We start from the raw sequence: 18641 nt of genomic DNA, 5'->3' as shown, positions 1-18641 counted from the left end.
GTGCTAGTAATGGACCCATTAGCATATTTACATTTACAAATTAGTTAATTTAACTAAATTTCTGTTTCCCTGTCCAAACCAAAAATTGCCTAGACCGGCACCGGGAATCTTGGAAGCCGGCATTCAGCTACCCTCAGCATGGTCTTGCTTTATATCCGCGCATCTTACCGCTAGGCTAAGGAGGGCCCCGATAATCAGGCACATAAGTAGACATAAATCAGTTCTTTTCCACCAGTATATTTGGAAAGAAAGTTAAATATAAAATATATATTTATATAATCTATATATATAAAAATGAAATGGTCTGTGTTCGTATCCGCATAACTCGAAAACGGCTGGATGGATTTTCTTCATTTCTTCAGCAGATATGTTCGTTACCGTTTCCGACGGGTTTATATGATATTTCCTCATGCGAAAATTACGCGAAAGGTTGTACAAATTGTAAAAATATAAAATTGAGATTCGTATGGAAATTTCACATGAGCATTTTCGCCTACTAAGCAGGACAACGACTGCCGGGTCGACTAGTTATATATAAAAATGAGTTTGCATTTCCTTTTTAGGCAATATAACTCACGAACGGGCTGACCGATTTGCAAGATTTAATCACCAATCGAATCTTTTTGGGCTCTTCTGTGTTTATGTATATGAAAAAAAAACATTTTTCTGGGAAAGTTGAACAAATGTAAAAATAATGCGTTTCCATGAATTCCGAACAAAACCGTCAAGCTCGAACTGAAATCGATCTAGAGGGCGACGACTAAACGATTGGCATTTTCTGATTTCTTATTTTATATTGTTTAGGTGGAGTTCGCAAAATATGTGCAAAACCATGCATTTAAAATAAAAGTTTATATTTGTCTGTGGTTTATATATTGCACGCATGATTTTGCACAGATCATATGAACTGCACTCGTTAATTCTTCTCAGAATCTTGCAAAAAAAAAAATGCACTTTTCACCGACACCAGCAAAACCGATGAAGACGCCACCATACTGCCGTAATCTGGAAAAGTGACGTAACAGCCATTTTGCAACATGCATGTTTTCCATTTTTCTGTTAAAGAGCGCGATGAGTAGTACTCGTTAGCACCATTTTTGGAAAATGGCGTATACGTCACTTTTTCAGATTACGACAGCATAGTGAAGACATTTTCAGCCGTCGTCTGCGAATTAATTTATTGCAGCGTCTTATTCCGACAAACTGCGCATTTTAAATCACTAATAACAACAAAACCAAAGATAGAATCGTGTAAAAAAATGTTAATTTTCGATAACTACAGCCAAATCGACGAAAACGCCAATAAATTTCTGCAGCAACCACTCGCTGAAGGTCTTCGCTCGGAACGGCACTGTTGCCATGATTCCGTGACCAACGCCAACCATTTTTTTGTGGTTTGAAGAAAGTCCGTCTCGGATCAACTGTACTCAAAAATACGCATTTAAAATCGCTACAGCATAACTTGTGTTTTGTTGCTATTAGTGATTGGGCGGGCTCTTCTCCCCATCTATTGGGTCAGTCTGGGAATCGAGGGCTAGATTATATTATTGTATTTACGAACTCTCTTCTGGAAGGAGATTCTCTATTCATCCCATAGATACGCATAAGTGTCTCTGCTTATGGAACCACCCCACCCATTTTTGGCCCTTCATAGAGGAGTTTGATGAAATACAAACAATAATATAATCGTGATCCAATCGTTTGTCAGATATGGTCAGTGCTATCGGTAGGTGCCTTGCTACAATAGATGGTAGTATCATCATCATCATTAATGATTGGAAATTCATATTATTGAAAATAAATTGGACTATTAAAAATAATTGGTTGGTAGCAGGATTTTATAAATGAGAAAGTTGATTCGAGACTAATTTGCTTCAAAGTACAGAACATAACAGCTTGGCGACGGCAGAGTCTGTAGCGTTTAACAACCTTATATTTACATGACGCTACAATTTTCATTGCACCAAAAAGTTTTTTGTAGTTTGCATCGGGCGGTCGTGTCTGCCATTCTGATTTTTTTCATTATTATTTGGAAAAAATCTTTCGGATTGTCGCGGAAAGTTCTTTTAAATGGTCAATGAATTTTTTTTCACATACCACGAGAAAGCTTTCAGGGTTTCTTCGGACGTTTTTTTAAGAAAAATTCCTCAACATTTGCCATTTTCAGAATTTTCTCGAAATGTTCTGCCGATTTTCCATGGAAAATTATATCGAATCTCAAAAAAATTTATAATATTTAATATGTTTTGTCTAATATCATTGGAAAATACACCCGAGATCCCACGGGAAACGTTTTTGAATCTTCACTAGAAATCCTTCGGAATTTCGGGTGTCCTACGAAAGGCTGAAACACATAAGGCTGAATACTCATAAGGCTGAACTCAAAAGGCTGAAATCCCGAAAGGCTGAAAGTCTCTAAAGGCTGAAAGTATCAGAAGGCTGAAATGTATCGAAAGGATGAAATTGATGGGATAAAATTAATCCCAACCATACGATATGTTGTACCAACTATGTTGAGTGGTTGGATAGTGAATAATGTTTGAAGAATAACTTAAAGAATGATGAATAAAGAATACAGAATAATGAATAAAAAATAAAGAAGAATAAATAATAATGAAGAATAAAGAAGAATAAATAATAATGAATAAATAATAAGGAATAATGAAGAATAAAAAATAAAGAATAAAGAATGCAGAATAAAGAATGGAGAATAAAGAATAGAGAATAAATAATAAAAATAAAAAATGAATAATAAAGAATAAAATATAAAGATTAAAGAAAAAAGAATAAATAATAAAAAATAAAGAATAAAAAGTAAAAAATAAAGAATAAAGAATAAATAATAAAAAATAAAGATTAAAGAATAAAGAATAGAGAACAAAGAATTAAAAATTGCACAAAGAAGAAGGAAGGAGAAAAGAAGAAGGAAGAAGAGAGTAAGAAAATGGGAGAAGGAAAAAAGATGAACGATGGAAGACAACATAGAAAAAAGAAGAAGGAAAAAGTAAGATAAAGATGAAAGAAGGAATAACGATGAAGCAAGCAGAAACAAGGAAGAAGGAAGGAAAAAAAAGGATGAAAGATTGAAGAAAAAACATAGAAGAAGAAAGAAGGAAAAAATAAGATAACGATGGAAGAAGGCATAATTATGAAGCAAAAAGAAACAAGGAAGAAGGAAGACAAGAAAAAAGGATAAAGATGGAAGAATGAAGAAGAAAGAAAGAAGAAGGAACAAGAACGAAGCAAAAAGAAGAAGGTAAAAGAAAGAAGAAGGAAAAATGGAAAAAAGGAAGGAAAATAATGGAAAAAGAAAACAGAACGAATGATGAAAGAAAGGTGAAGAGACAAGGGAAGAAAGGACGAAAGAAAGAAAAGGAAAAAAAAGGTTGAAAGAATGAAGAAAGAAGAAAAAAGAAGGTAGTATAAAGAAAAATAGAGAAAAGGAATAAGGAAAAAGGAAGAAGAAACTAGGAAAAGGAAGAAGGTAGAGGAAATTAGACAGAAAGGAAGGAAAAACAAGGAAATAAAAGAAGGAGGAAAGAAGAAAAAACAAGGAAAAGGAAGAACTAAGAAAACCTAAGGAATGAATGGAGAAGGAAGAAGAAGAACAAAGAAAAATGAAGGAAGAAGAAACCAGAAAAAGGAGTAAAAAGAAGAAAAAAGAACAAGGAAGGTAGAAGAAGGAAATAGGAACAAGGAAGAAGGAAGAACTATGGAGGAAGAACTAAGAAAGGTAGAAAAAGAAGCAAGAAAGAAATAGGAAGGAGGAACTAGAAAAGGTTGAAGAAGAAAGAAGGAAAAAAAGAAAAAAAATGGAATAAAAAAAGGAAAAAGATAAAAAGGGAGAAGGAAGTAGGAAAAAATAAGAATAAAGAAGAGAAAAGAAGAAGAAGAGAGAAGAAACAATAAAAAATAAGAAAGTAATCTTGGCAAGAATAAAAAACCAAATACAAGAACCAAGAACTACAAAGTCTTATTCCTTTCTATGTTACCTCAACATTTTTAGCTGTAAGGGTATGCGATAACACAATTTTTCCTGACGAAACGAAACGAAACGAAATTAGAAATGCTACTGTTGAATCGGAACGAAACGAAACGAAATTCAAATTTTCTTCCGAGACTTCGAAACGAAACGAAATCAGGGTCCATTTGATTTGAAATTTTTCGAAACGAAACGAAATTTAATTTTTTTTCCGCGGAATTTTTATTAAATAGTTTTTTTTTAGCATTATATACCTACATAATTCAAAATCAAATAAAAAAAAATCCGGGGGGAAAATAATTTTGTTTAACATTCGATAACGGTCGATATAAATATATAAAAAAGTTTGCCCTCTCTAGATTTTTTTTTCTCTAAAATAAAATTCAGATGCGACAACAAAAAATATCGGAAAATTATAAGGATTTTCAAAACATTCTTTAACAAATCCGAGGAGGTTTTTGATTTTTTTTCTTCATTTTAATATCTATTTTTTATTACCTCCTCTCCCTTGACCTTGCCGGCATCAGTAGGGCCTATTTTTTTATTAAATGTAACGGCCTTTGAGAAAAATCAGCAATGCTCATTTCGAATATGAATCTGAAACATTTATTTGCCCATAAGCTGTTTTAGATTCAGACACCAGTTAACTGTCAAAAACTTAAAACTGACAAAACGCTTAGTTCTATTTTCTGCAGATTTGGACCACCAATGAATCACCAGTTTCAAATATTTTGGTTAATGAAGGCATCATTTTATCTTGGCAGCAACATAATGATTTCATTTAATTGAAAATTTTAAAAACATGTGTTGGGGAAACAAGCGAGTTCGTTCTATTTTGCTCCAGATTCAAAGTAGAATAGTGATCGAAAATTTGAAATGAAACTGAATCACTACTGATTTCATTCTACATAATTGTTACCCAAATGCCATAGGGAAAATATGACTTAATTTTACAAAAGGACATAGGTAAGTAACAGATCATTTTGGATCTATTCACCATTTTCAAAAGTATGCCCCTCACCATAAACAAACTGAAAATATTCATCGCCTAATATTGCTCAATATTATCAACAAATTTCATATTGATTAGATCTGTTCACCATTTAGAAAAGAATTACAGATTCAAAGTGTCACCCCTCCATTTCAATTAACATCTTAAATAAAGTCTCCAGGTAAATTTTCGACCAAATTCATGAAGATTTATTGAATCTGTAAAACTTTCCAAAATAGTCTTTTCAACAGATCTAAGCAGTACAAACAGCTTTCAGTTGATTGCAATACAAAACTGGACTTTTTAAAAAAAATTGCTCTGTTGTTTTAAAAAAAATTGGTCTGTTCGAAATATTACTTTTTTAATTTAAAGTATTTTTTTTACGTTGTTAGTTTTTTTTATGGTGAGGGGCATTTTTCATCCATCCCTTTTTTTATGGAGTTAGCCTTGGAAGATAAACGAAAATCGTGACTGCTAGATGAAAACCTTTTTTCGTTTCATCACTTTTCACAAATTCTTTGGTGCGCTGTGGTGGGAGTTGAACCTTAACAATAATATCCGTGGTATGCGCTGACTCTAGCAAAACTTTTACGCTATCTGCATGTAGGCTAGACGGATTCAAATTTTGACTTTTTTCGTTCCCTTATGCTTAATCGATGGCATTTGATATTAAAATAGTTTTCATAATTTTTTAGCTAATTTGGTTGTAATTTGACTGAGCACATGCAGTTTGAAGTTTGTAGGAAAATTACTGTGAAAACAGTAACTTTTGTGGAAAACCGTTTCGAAGCGTAGCCCACTAAGCTTCAAAATACATGAATACACTGCCAATATGGAAAATGATGCTGGCATGAAAAGTTATTACGGAAATACTGAATCGTGTGAAATTCAATTTAACATGTAAAAGAATAACATCAATATCAATAATGAGCATTTTTGTTTTCTTTATAACTTTACTTACAACAGTCAGATCGTTTCGCAACAACCACTGACTTCCAGCTTAAAAAGCATTCTACAAATATAAATTATATTCAAATAGTTTATGGGCCACAGGAAATATTATTTCACGTAAGTTGCGTTTTCCATTGCAATTTCCGTACATTTTTCAGATGACGCGTGCACAGTCAAATTAGATCCAAATTAGCTAAAACTTTAGGAGGTCTATTAAAATGACAAAACCAATCGTTTATGCATAGGGGAGCGAAAAAGTGAAAATTTGAATCACTCTAATGTAGGCGTTAGCTTACAGTGGCCAAACGTCTCGGATTATGTGGAATAGTGACACAGTCTACTTGCTTCGCATTTCCTGGTGCCCCAGAAAACGTTCCGAATTCCATGATGAATCTGTAAAGCCAGTATTTCTGCAGCTCAGCAAAATAAAAAACAAATTTCCGTAAAAAATATGGTTATATGCTGATTTTAGCAATAAAATGAAAGCAAGGACATGATATAACAATTCAATCGAGACTGCCTTGTTACTATTCAGTCGGTAGCTCTGAAAAGGTGATCGCCAGTGTAAACTAATTAATATGGCATAGAATCTTCCAAATACAGGTTGGACTCGATTATCCGGAGTATCGATTTTATTTTCACTCCGGATAATCGAATCACCATAAAAAATAAAATCTGCAATTTAAAATATTATTTAGATATTATTTAGAAAAAAAAACTCTGAATAATCCACCTGCGGCATCGGTGGTGTATTATGGTGTGTTCTGGTGGTGTTCTGGTGTATTATGGAAAAATAGTGTTTTTGCCATAACTTTTGAGTCCATAGTCCGATCCAGCCAATTTTCAATATGAAATGATAAGACAGGATTTCCATTTGAATGCAACTTGTTGGTTGAGAATACGTGCAAGAAAAAAATGGCTGGACTATTTATACGCTTTTTGTACATTACTTACATGTACTTTGGCCATTACTTATTTTATGCCAACAACTCGAACGCAGACATTTACGATTATTGCTAAATATTAACTGTTAAAAGCAGCAGCACGTCCAAACTAACAACAAACTGCCCTACGGAAAACGCACCGCACCAGATAATGACAGAAAATCGGTACGATTTTGAAGCATTTGAATAATCTGGATCTGAAGGATCTAGAAAATGTGAGAAAATTATAGATTTCCATGATATACGGAATCAAAAGTATTACAAATTATTTTTACTTCACTGAACAATATTATTTAAATTAACAAATATGCATTACGTTTTATACTTGAACACTTTTAACAAAACATCGAAGAGATTTTCAAGCGGAAAGCTAAACGCGTTTCTGTTGAAGATACAGAATTGTATTACGTAGTGAGATTTAATGAAAGAATTTATATGTATAAAATATTGAGTGGAATTTGATTGGCTTCATTAAGTGGCGCAGCCTATTTTTGTTTTATGATATGGAAATTGGAATTATTAAAAATAAATTTCAAATTCCACGAAATTCCGTTAAATTTCGTTAAAAGAATGATTTTTCTGTCGAAATTTTTTAAAACTTAACGATACGAAACGAAATCAGTAAATCAGATTTCGCCATACTAAAATTTCGCGGAATTTCGTTTCGAATGCCCTAAAACGAAATTTTTCGAAATACCGCATATGGTTATTTAGCTGTATAGATCGAAAAATAAAAATTGAAAGACAACAAGAAGTCGCAAGAAGGTTGCGGATCATTTTAGTTTGTGCCCCTATTAGCGTCAAACGTGAATTCTTCCACTAAAATTGGTTTCTCACGATTTTTCAGCCTTTTGTTATTTCAGCCTTATGTAAGATTTTATCTTTTTCAGCCTTTCGTGTTCAGCCTTATGGGTTTTCAGCCTTATGTGTCAATATGTTTTGTCTAATATCATTGGAAAATTCACCCGAGATCCCACGAGAAACGTTTTTGAATCTTCACTAGAAATCCTTCGAAATTTCAATGTAAATCTTTTAGATATTATTCCAAACTTCCACGAAAAATTGTTTCCAATTTCAACGGAAAATTCTTATGAAACTCCACAAGAGCTTTTTCGGCATTCCGTGAAAAATCCTGTCGAATTCTCAAGAATAACTTCCACTTCGACAGGCTAACCTTTCGAATTTTAACTTTTGGGAAATTGCTTCGTGCTTGGCTTCCGTTTTGATTTCAACGGTACCCATTGTTGGGCTATTATCAAATCCGTGATCTGTATGCCTGTCGAAAAAGTATGTTTATTCACACAATAATAGCAAAATGTTTCACAGTTTTTGTGTTTCAGATAAATCTCCATGTGACAAGTGTTCGGAATATGCGTATGTTTAGGATTTGCGTCAAAACGGTACGTAATCATTGAATGGCCCCGAATGTTTGACTTTTCTCGTAACGTTCGCTCGCCTGCTGATTGTTGATGCACATTGAACTTGCATCGGATGGCGAGCAGCATTGCATGAGCGCGCAAGCGTGTCCCCGTGAGCATGCGATGGTGACAGAGAAAAGCGCATCCGTATGTCGCAAGCTCGCAAGTGCAGTCAGAGGTGGCCGGTGAACTTTGTTCTTCTGTGTTTAGTTTCAGTCCTGTTGGGTGATGTTTCGAAGAATGGCGGAGGATGGGAGAATGAGGTAAGAAAGACATTTAAATAATGACTTTTTAAGCGTCGTTGTTCGTAGCACCTTTTGATCCGCAGGGTTGATAAGAGCTGATTCGCTGAATGGTGGCAATTGTTAGCGGAGGAGGAATTATGCAAAAATGCAAATTATGATATGGAATCAAACTGTGACTCAACGCGGATGGAACGTGAATGCATGTTACGTTCTTGCTTACGTGTACAAGGGTAATGAACTTTGATTGTAAATTAAACATATCTTTGTTAATGTATTTCTCATGTCTGTATTGATTATTCAATATTTCAAAATGCTAATCAAAAGTTTCTAACGGCAAAACCTTTCTAATTGCATGAAACGGACAATGCATCTGTTGAAGTCTATCTAAAGAAAGTAATTAAGCATTATCGATTTTACTGTACCTGTGAGCTTGCATTATTTTTGTATGATTCACCGTACCTGTAATTAAACAAAACAAATTCGCTATCAGAACATTATCAAAATATATAATATTATTGACCCTAACACTCTCGTCACTAAGCTGATTAAATTAAAGCGAGCTGTTTATTACATTACAAACAAAAATCTATAAATTTTGACAATCTTTAAATTGAAACGTTTTGAAACGAAATGTTTATATTTCACTAAGCAAGCTTCGTAGGCATTTTATCATCGAAAAGTAAGCAAAAAATGGCACCATGCAATAGAGAAGCTCCGAATACCACACCTGAAGCAAAGTGAGGAGAGCCATCCAAAAACTGACCATACCCGGCCCAAGGCTGACCGAGATACACGTACCAAGATGTGGATAGTTTGCGTAAATTACGTAATTATATTGGACGAGAGCAAAACAAAAAAATCGCCAACTAAACACAGCCAGATAAATTAAAACCCTCCTCCCCGGGGCCAGTTTAGCTGAACCGGTGTGCCATAGGCACGTGCCGCTACTTCGAGGGTATGCAAACGCGGTGTTTGATTGGCACAACACCGTGATGGAATGGAACAGGGTTTTGCGTTGTTCGGTAAACATTTGCTCGTTAGTGAATGGACTTTGTTTGGATATTGGCTGTCAGCCAGCCAGCGGGTTCAGATTCACGCATATAAATAGCACAATTTGGATCAGTTTTGCATTACGCTTTTTTTTTGCTTGGTAGGTCGAGAGAGATTTATTTGGCGCATATTGAGTTATGATATCATAAGCAATGGGTGCTTCTGGTATCTCAACAAAAGTGTGACTTTGCGCTGGATTCTGCTTGCATGGTAATGGATTTAATTTGATTATTTGCAACAAGTTTGGAATGTTGAACAAAAAAAAACACTTGCGATAATCCAACAGAATCATACAATGCTCCAATTATCTCATCATTGCCAATTATTCTCTGCTCTAATCGATCCCACATGTTGAATTAATCTTTCCGGATAAACACCATCAAATCTGACCTCACCTAATTGGCCTTCATATGAGAACGCCCACAAACCTTGACCAGCCATCCAAAAATATCGCCCTCCGTCTCAACCGGAAATACCTCATCTGTACGTTCACACTTTCTCGGCTAGCAGCTAGCAGTTGAGCGAGTCGATCCTAAGCCAACAGCTACTACTTAATGACAGTCGTCACGGTTGAGTCTCATTTAAATCCCGTCAATGAAAAAGCGCCGATATCGATCTGCTCCATCACGTGGTCTGGCTCTATCCGGAACCATATGGGGCGACCAACACGCTCTTCACAGTTAGTCAATATTTATCCATCATTCCGGGATGATTCTCTTTTGGAAGATTCGAGGTAGGAAAAGAATCACACATTGGATCTCTTGTTTGCCCAACTTGGTTTTCACACCGAAAAGTTATTACACCCGGACCAGATCACCATCGTCATCGTCCAGATGGTTGAGTTCGCGCTATGGACCCGGGGGAGATTGATTGACTGACGCACTGCTGCTATTTGTAAAATCCTATTAATAGACTCGAGTGATGTGATTTCTTTTAATTTTTTGCCATCGACGCACCAAGCGATCGCCGCAAAAAGTTCATCTCCAATTAGGAACCGGCTGCCCATTTCAGGAAAGTGCCTCCTATCGCTAATTTACCGTTGATGAGAATCCCGAGTAGCATCTTAAGCACGCGCTCGGAAATCCATGCTGAATGCACTTTCGAAAACTGGAGTGAAAATTAGTTTTGCACCAACTTCGAGTGTGAACTGCCAGCAAGCGAGCCAAGCTGAAGTGGGTGGGTAGGTGGTGAAAGCCATTTCCTTCGCTGCTCTGCGCCACTCCACTTACTGGAAGAGGCAGTGGCAATCCAAGCTTACATATTTTCCAGCAGCCGAGAGGAAAAACGGAAAACAAACAAAGCTCGGCCGAGCACAAGGGATTGGAATGTTTATGAACTCTTAGTTTTTGCTCCAGTCTCGGCGACTCGACGTTTTGCTTGTTGTTGTTGCGCTCGATGTTGATGATGTTGATCGTCATCTGCCTCGCATGAATGGATCTTGTCTCTATACAAGTCGAAGAGTCTCTCGATTCGGTATAGTTGTTTTTCCCCATCTGCACTCGAGTGAACGAGTTTTCAGTTTTCACTCGAAGCAATTCGCTTGACTGAACGACCAACTGATGATGCAAAAACTGTCTGTTTATTAGATTAGTTATTGCAGCACACGCCAAGTAAGGGGGAAAGCGTTTAGAAGTGGAGGAGGCACTACTGTTTGAAGTCCATTTTAGGTGGCGGCGGGCGGCCACAGCTCGAGCGTGACGAGTTGAGTGCAAATTTTGACGACCAAATAGTGTGGAAAAAGGGTGGCCCCAGACGGTTGGCTTCCAATAGCTGTCGCTGCGTGTCTGCCGCCCATGGTGAGTCACTGTCCATTTGGATGCGGAATTGTGTTTGGTTTCACGACTGTTAACCGCATGCCAGTTGGAAGTATAAGGGTCTCGTGAATGGGGGCTGGAGTTATTGTAACTGACACAATGTCTGCTGAATAGGATTACCTCAAATATATTTTTTATTCCTGACTTGGAGGTCCAATAAGGAGCAGCTGAGATAGATAGATGGATAGGCCGAAAACGATTTGGCCTTAAATATAATAACAGACATAGCGTCGCAAGGGACATACAGCCGAAAATGTCATTTGGCCGAACTAAGTCTAAGTGGGCTGCCATGCTGACACTTCAAGCGATGCGAAGCGCATCTAACCATTCGTAAAGCAGAATAGCAGCAAGAGGAATTCTTTTGTCTTGGACGCGATCACGCACGCACACGCGGCATTATGTCATCGGCCTATGCTAAACTAAGCGAACGGTCTTTGCTGCCAAATGATCATTTCGGTCAAATGGTAGTTTAGGTAACATAACCAATTCGACCAAACGATTTTTTCGACTAAAACATTTTGGCCAGTTGGGTTTCGGCCTTATGGTTTGTTAAATGACATATTCGGCCCAACAACTTTCAGTCCACTGTCCTTCGGTACAATGATTTTCGGCCGAATAACCAAACGGCCGGCGCACACCTCTAGTTTCTTCCTGTGCGTTGATGGAACGCCCGCCAAAAGAATGGTTTTATTTTGGATCCGAGAGGTCAAAATTGCCCGAAAAGCTTGATTTCATTGAGAATATATATCCCCCGCAGTACAATAAGATGGCCTTGTCATATAGCCAAATAGGTTTCATAAGCCGAATAGGCCATTTGGTCGAATAAGTAATTTGGCCAAATAGGTAATTTGACCAATAGATGATTTTGCGGAATAGCCATTTGGCCGAATAGGTTATTTGGCCGAAAAAGTCATTTGACCGAGCAGGTTATTCGGTCGAATAGGTCGTTAGGCCGAATGTGTCATTTGACGTCTCTGTGAAAAGCTGATGTCGGCTGTGAAAAGTAAGAAATAAGAAGTAAGAAGAAGAACCCAGCCACCTCCAGCATGATCTCGCTTTGTAGCTGCGCACCTTACCGCACGGCTAAGGAAGGCCCAGTATTAGAATTAATATTTGTAAAATAATCGGATCGTTTTTGTTTTGTTATTGGCAAATATAATTGAATTGATCTTAACTCGTCTAGCTCAAACCTTTGTAGGGGTATGTGGCGGGGCCATCATCATCCACGCGTTCCACGCGTCTGCCGATCGCAACCGGTTCAAATATGGTCTAGGTAGTACAAAACTACCACAGAATGTCATAACTTTTGAAATTATAAAGTTTTCTATTTCTTATGATGGTATTATTCTATACCCGAGCAACACAAGTCAGACAAAAATGGTCGCAGCAACTCGATTGTGACTAAAAATCCCTAGTAACAAGGGTTCCGGCGAAACATCCAAAATCCTTAATACAGGCCATATTTTGGACCGATCGAATTCCAGATTAAAGTTGGCATAGTTTACGCGTCATTTCCGTTCAAAATACACTCAACCCTCTTTTTATTGCACTTTTTCATACGTCACTTTTTCGTCTTTTTTATTACGGAAAGCGACGTAAAAAGAATTTTAAGCATTATTGACATCCAATCCTATAAGAAGGCGCGAGTTAAGGGGTGAGACCAAGGGGACCATCGTCTCTAACCCCTAATCCCAAGGCGTTAAGCGACCCGTGCCGAGGGAATTCATTGCCAGGAGGTGAAATAATGAGCTAGGCCTTTAACGGATGCTGTGGCATACCTGGGCACCCTCCACAGTAATTGTCCCTTACCGCGTCATGCACGGCTCTGGCGTGGTGGACCTTTTTTCCCGAGCAACTCGTGGGATCAAAACGGAAAACCAAGTCAATTCTTCTTCAATTAGTGGTAGTAGTGTAAGCGACAACCCCTTCGCCAGAGATGGGTTGTTCAGGTCTTCGCCTAGGAGGCCAGAGGCAATAGTCGGCAGCTCGGTGCACAGCGCCAGCGTGGGTCACTTAACCATCTCCCAGGCTATGCCGGTAGAGGCTATGGACGGTCCATGGCTTGTGAGGGCGATGAACCGATAACGCGATGGGCTTTCGGCCTCCGAGGTGGCGACGGAACAGCTGGACGCCATCATCGACTTTACGCCATCGAAGCATAATATCAGTAAGGACCTCAAGGGGAGCTTATTTAAACTTCGAAAGTCGATGCTGGACGCCAAGCTGGAGAGGGCGGTTGGGACGGCCAAGTGCAAACCCGTAAACTCCGTGGAGTCGAGGGTAGCAAGAAGTCTAGGGTAGGCGTCAATCGCTCCAGGGACGATTCCTTAGTCATCAAGACGGACGAGGCTAAGTACTCGGACGTCTTGAAGTTTGCTTCAAGTGCCTGGAACCGGGGCACAAGCAATGGGACTGCAAAGGCCCTGACAGAAGCAAGCTCTGCCGATGCTGCGGATTGGAAGGACATAAGGCACAATGCTGCAAGAACCCTTCCAATTCTTTGATTTGTTTCAGCAAAGCTGCGAACAGCAAGCACCCCATGGGGGGTTTGAAGTGCCCGGCGTTTAGGCGTGCTGCTAAATCACAGTGCAGGTAACGCAGCTAAACTTGAACCACAGTGATGCAGCCCAGCAACTGCTATGTCAGACAGTTGCTGAATGGGGGACGGATATCACCATCGTAGCGGATCCTTACCGGGTACCCGCCAGGAACGGTAATTGGGTCACCGATGGGTATAAAATGGCGGCGATATAGACAACGGGGAAATACCCAGTCCAAGAGTTGGTGACTTCAACACACGAGAGCTTCGTCATTGCCAAAGTCAACGCGGTCTTCTTCTGCAGCAGCTATGCGCCTCCTCGATGGTCGATCGAGCAGTTTTGTCGTATGCTGGATTGTTTGACGGCTAACTGGATGGGGCGTAGGCCGGTGGTGATAGCGGGGGACTTCAACGCACTATGGGGCGGCTCTATACAAGTTGGTGGCCGAAAATATTTTCATTTCATTTCTGCAATATTTCACACTTATATCGTAGATTATTGTCTAAAAGATGTGAAATACTTGTTTTGCAGGTCGTTATTACTTCTAAGGTCTCCAAACTCCCTGGAATACAGACCTTTGATCTCTATGGAATATATCCCTTTTACCTACGAATGTCTCATGTACACAGCAGTCTATAGATGTGTATTTTATTGCAGCGCAGACCTGTAGAGTTCAAACTAGAAAATTGTATACTGTTTTTATGTGAATTGAGTTGTACAGATGTTCTAAGTTGCACAAGGACTCCGTCAAATACAGGCCATTGCATCTACATACGTAACAGGTTGTCTTTGTAGGATTTTTCAGATTGGTTCAGGCTCTTAACCCGTAAAACAAGTAAAGGGAATACAATATAAAGCTCTATTAAAGCTAAACGAACTCCATGCAATAAAAGCTTTAAGATATATAAGTATTCTGCAACAACATTTATTTATTCATTATGTACATGAACATCCTCAACAAAATCATCATTTATTTCTTCAAGATCGATTAAAATATCTGCTATGGTATATTTTTCTGTATTCGAATCTGTTGTATTGCAAGAAGTTTCAGTCACTAAAAAACTTTGAACATCTTCTGGATATTCCAGATTAGATTTATTTTGAAGTCGCTTACCTAAGTTGAGGGAGCTTATCAAAGGATCCGACGAGTTCATAGCACGAATGAAAACGTCATGTAAATTTTCTTCTCTTGAGGCTTTCCTGGCATGATGAGTCCGACTTTTTTAAGTGCTTGTGTTGACACTCAGCTGCTTCTTCAGCCAACATTCCAAGTGGTGCTGGTGAATGAATAATTATATCCCCAGCATGGGCAAGGACTTTATGCACCGTAGCAGGAATTTTATACCAATCATACAGCTGCAAATATAACCGGTAGGTTGCTTTACAATAACTGTCTAGCTTTTCAGGATTGATTGGCTCTTGGCAGTTTATCGCGATCAGAATGTTCCAGAACCGGTGAATTAGCTCTTCGTTGACATTTAATGCTTCACTTAACAGATTTGGATTCGAAAACGCTCGTCGACAAATGTTTCCAGTTGTACTTGATCCTGCTCCACCTTGCCTTGGCTGGTCGACTCTCACACCAAAGCTATCATAAAGCCTTTTCTGTATAAGTTGTTTTCTCTTCAAGTACGCTTCCTTTAATATCTTTGATACCTGCCACTTTTTAAAATCCATTCGGTAAGATATGTGAAGAAGGCACTCGAAAAATCGCATCCATGCATGTAATGGAGATATTCCATAAATAAGTGTCCCTATCTCTGGTGTATATCCTTTTCAAACTCCTAGAATATTTGAAAAACAAAACAGTTTTTAAAAATGTACAAGTATTTCTTTAAAAAAATAATACCTCTAGGCTTGTCATTACATTTGGAGTGGCTTTACAAATTGGGCAATTTTGCATAGATGACGTACCAGTTATGTAATTTAGAACTTTACCATCCACCATGCTCATGACAAAATCGAAGTCAACCAAAACATATTTCTCCTGCTCCAAATCGATCTTAACTGGAACTAATCCACTTATTTCTCTCTCTATGGTGTTTTTGCAATCGATCACAACTTGCTTCGATTCCTTCACAAACTCTAGCATAATTGGTCTGCAATAACGAATACTTTGTGGGGTCAAGTTGTACCAGAAAATATGTTTACGATTACTTAGTAAATACAAATGTATTGGAGTCGTTGTCACTGAAAATACATCTGAATCATCTTGTTGATTCGTACCTGGGAATGATTGATGGTATTGCGAGTATCCCGTAGATCCGTCCATACCCCAACTACTTAAAAGCACCATTTCGACGAAGTCCTGGTTATTTTCATCCATATATTGATTGATTTCGTGTTTCAATGATTTCACTATTCGTTCTACAGTATGTTGCATTAGCGATTGTATTCTAACCTAAAAGAAAAATATGAATACATATATTATTCCATTTCAAGGGAGATGATCTATCTTTCATTACCTGTATTTTTGTTGGCGTTTTTTCGATGGAATCCAGCGGAGGAGAACATATCGCTTTCATTTTTTGTATCACTTTGTAAGTAGGAAATCTTGCAGGATTTTTTTTATGTGTTTGTTCGTACACATATTTACTCATATCACAATCGAGAAAATATTCAAAAGTTTCTTCATCGCACATCATTCCATGAGAATCACTTAGAGTAGTGTACATTCTGGAAGCGTGATCTCGGTTTTTTTAAAATATGGCCTATCACTTTCACCATACTCGTATCACTTCTGTTGTAGGCAGTTCTTCTTGCTCCCAGTAGCGCTTTTTCTAAGGTATCCTCTCTTGGATCCATTAGCTCGTCATTAATTCTTCTGCGCTTCGTACGCTCACTTAAATCCTCAAAATTTTTTTATGGCCTTCCACGAGATGTTGAAGCCACTGGCTCTGGCTCAGCATGATAAAATTCTTCTAATTCAAATTCTGTGTCAAGCCATTCCTCATTATATGAGTCAAAGTAAGTTTTGGACCGGGATGCGGCCTGCCATTTTTTTTTCAAATTTCAAAAGCAGATTTTTCAATTTTGTATGGAGTTGACTCTTTTTTTTGTTTATCCACAGTGAAGCTTTGGCAGATATATTCCAAAGCTTTTTCAACGCGATCTACCTGACGTCCCTCGTGAGTTCTAAATACTTCAATGAGTTGCCTATAATTCATGATTCACCAAATAATAAGTACAAACACTTCACACGATTTACCTTCGCACTCACAGCTCACTATGCACTCAGATAGACATTTATAAATGTTCTGTTTATTTATTTCACCTAGGTACGTACCAATAATTATCGAAAGATGTCCTTAGGTACAGACATTTTTGCTTCTTGTATTCACATATTGGATTTAAATTAATATCAAAATTTTCACTTAATTGCATATTATTCGGCAACTCGGCCGTACGAAAACCATTTTTTTGTTAAATATCTTGGCTGTGCATATGCACAGCATATGTTTCGAAATGGACAAATTGATATGAAATTTTGCGAAAAAGAATCCACGTGTCTTGGAGGGACTCGAACCCTCAACCTCCTACTACTCCTACCTCCTCCTACTCCTAGTAGGAGGTTGAGGGTTCGAGTCCCTCCAAGACACGTGGATTCTTTTTCGCAAAATTTCATATCAATTTGTCCATTTCGAAACATATGCTGTGCATATGCACAGCCAAGATATTTAACAAAAAAAATCAAAATTTTACTTTTTATGAAATAATTTCAAATGAAGCCTAGAGTATTTTCGTAACCCTCAAGAGTATATTGTTTTTTTTTCATATTTATTTGCTTGATACTTGATAGATAATGAGTTGCCTCCTTTTGGTGAGCCTACGCCAAATGGAGTATCATATAGCTGCATAAGCTATCGTGTACACGGCCTACCACGAAGCCTACGACACTTTTCGTGTTATCTACTATCTCTATTTTAACTGTTCTTGATGCTCTTTTGTCATACGCATGGGATTTGTATCCAGCCCATCACAGTCTGCCGTGTATTATGAGAATAATTACATTTAATGTTTCAAAATTAAAGATTTTTTTTCGAACAAGTGATCGGAATCGCAGATTTGCAGCCATAAGCAGCTGGAATTTGTTTTAATGCCTTCTGGGAGGTCCAAAGAAAGTCGTAGTGGTAGTCGCTAAGCGAAACTTTGATAAACTTTTTTTGTATGGAACTTTTTGTATGAAAATTTTTTTTTTCTTCGGGACATTTTCTGATGTTTCACTACCTATTTTCCCATAACTAACCCGTTCTTCGCAAGTCCATGAAACAAGCTTTCAGAAACTTTTTAAAGAGTTGGAAAAGATCTACTGTAACCGAAGATATTGACAGTTGAATAATGCATTGATTTTTCAAGAACTAAAAAGTGTCTGGCTCTAATGCCTATATCTTGATAACCATATGGCTTAGAGTGCTGATATGCTGGGGTTTAATGCTCCAAAGCATTAGCATTTAGTAGGTCAACTTGAATTACGAATCAGAGAAAGTCGATTTTTTTATTTTCGGCCACCTGATTCCCCATAGTGCAACGCTTGGGCCGTGGAATGGGGAGCCTTTTCACAAATCAACGGGGGCAGATCCTGCTGGAATCACTGGCCATGTTGGATGTGGACTTGGCCAATGCCGGTACCAAAAGTACCTACAGCAGGAACGGGGCCGAGTCGATTATCGACGTTAGGTTCTGGAGCCCTAGCCAAACGAGTAGAT

General features: G+C 37.9%; 1 protein-coding gene across 2 annotated transcripts in view; it reads right to left on the bottom strand.

Annotated features, from left to right (window-relative positions):
• Window positions 1-18641, bottom strand: part of LOC134222878 (dual specificity protein kinase shkE-like) — a 98143-nt gene that overhangs the window by 28498 nt on the left and 51004 nt on the right. Inside the window, exon 3 of one of the 2 annotated variants that reach the window (XM_062702021.1) lies at window positions 8445-8990. The exons of the other annotated variant lie outside the window; for it this stretch is intronic. Coding sequence (XP_062558005.1) covers window positions 8945-8990 — 46 coding nt within the window. The 3' untranslated portion in view covers window positions 8445-8944. Of the gene's footprint in view, window positions 1-8444; window positions 8991-18641 lie in introns of those variants that run through there. 2 annotated transcript variants of the gene reach the window in all.

Source organism: Armigeres subalbatus, chromosome 3, assembly GCF_024139115.2.
Source record: "Armigeres subalbatus isolate Guangzhou_Male chromosome 3, GZ_Asu_2, whole genome shotgun sequence".
NCBI classification, from domain to species: domain Eukaryota; kingdom Metazoa; phylum Arthropoda; class Insecta; order Diptera; family Culicidae; genus Armigeres; species Armigeres subalbatus.
The sequence above is the reverse complement of the archived record's forward strand: the minus strand, read 5'-3'. Positions and strand labels throughout refer to the sequence as shown.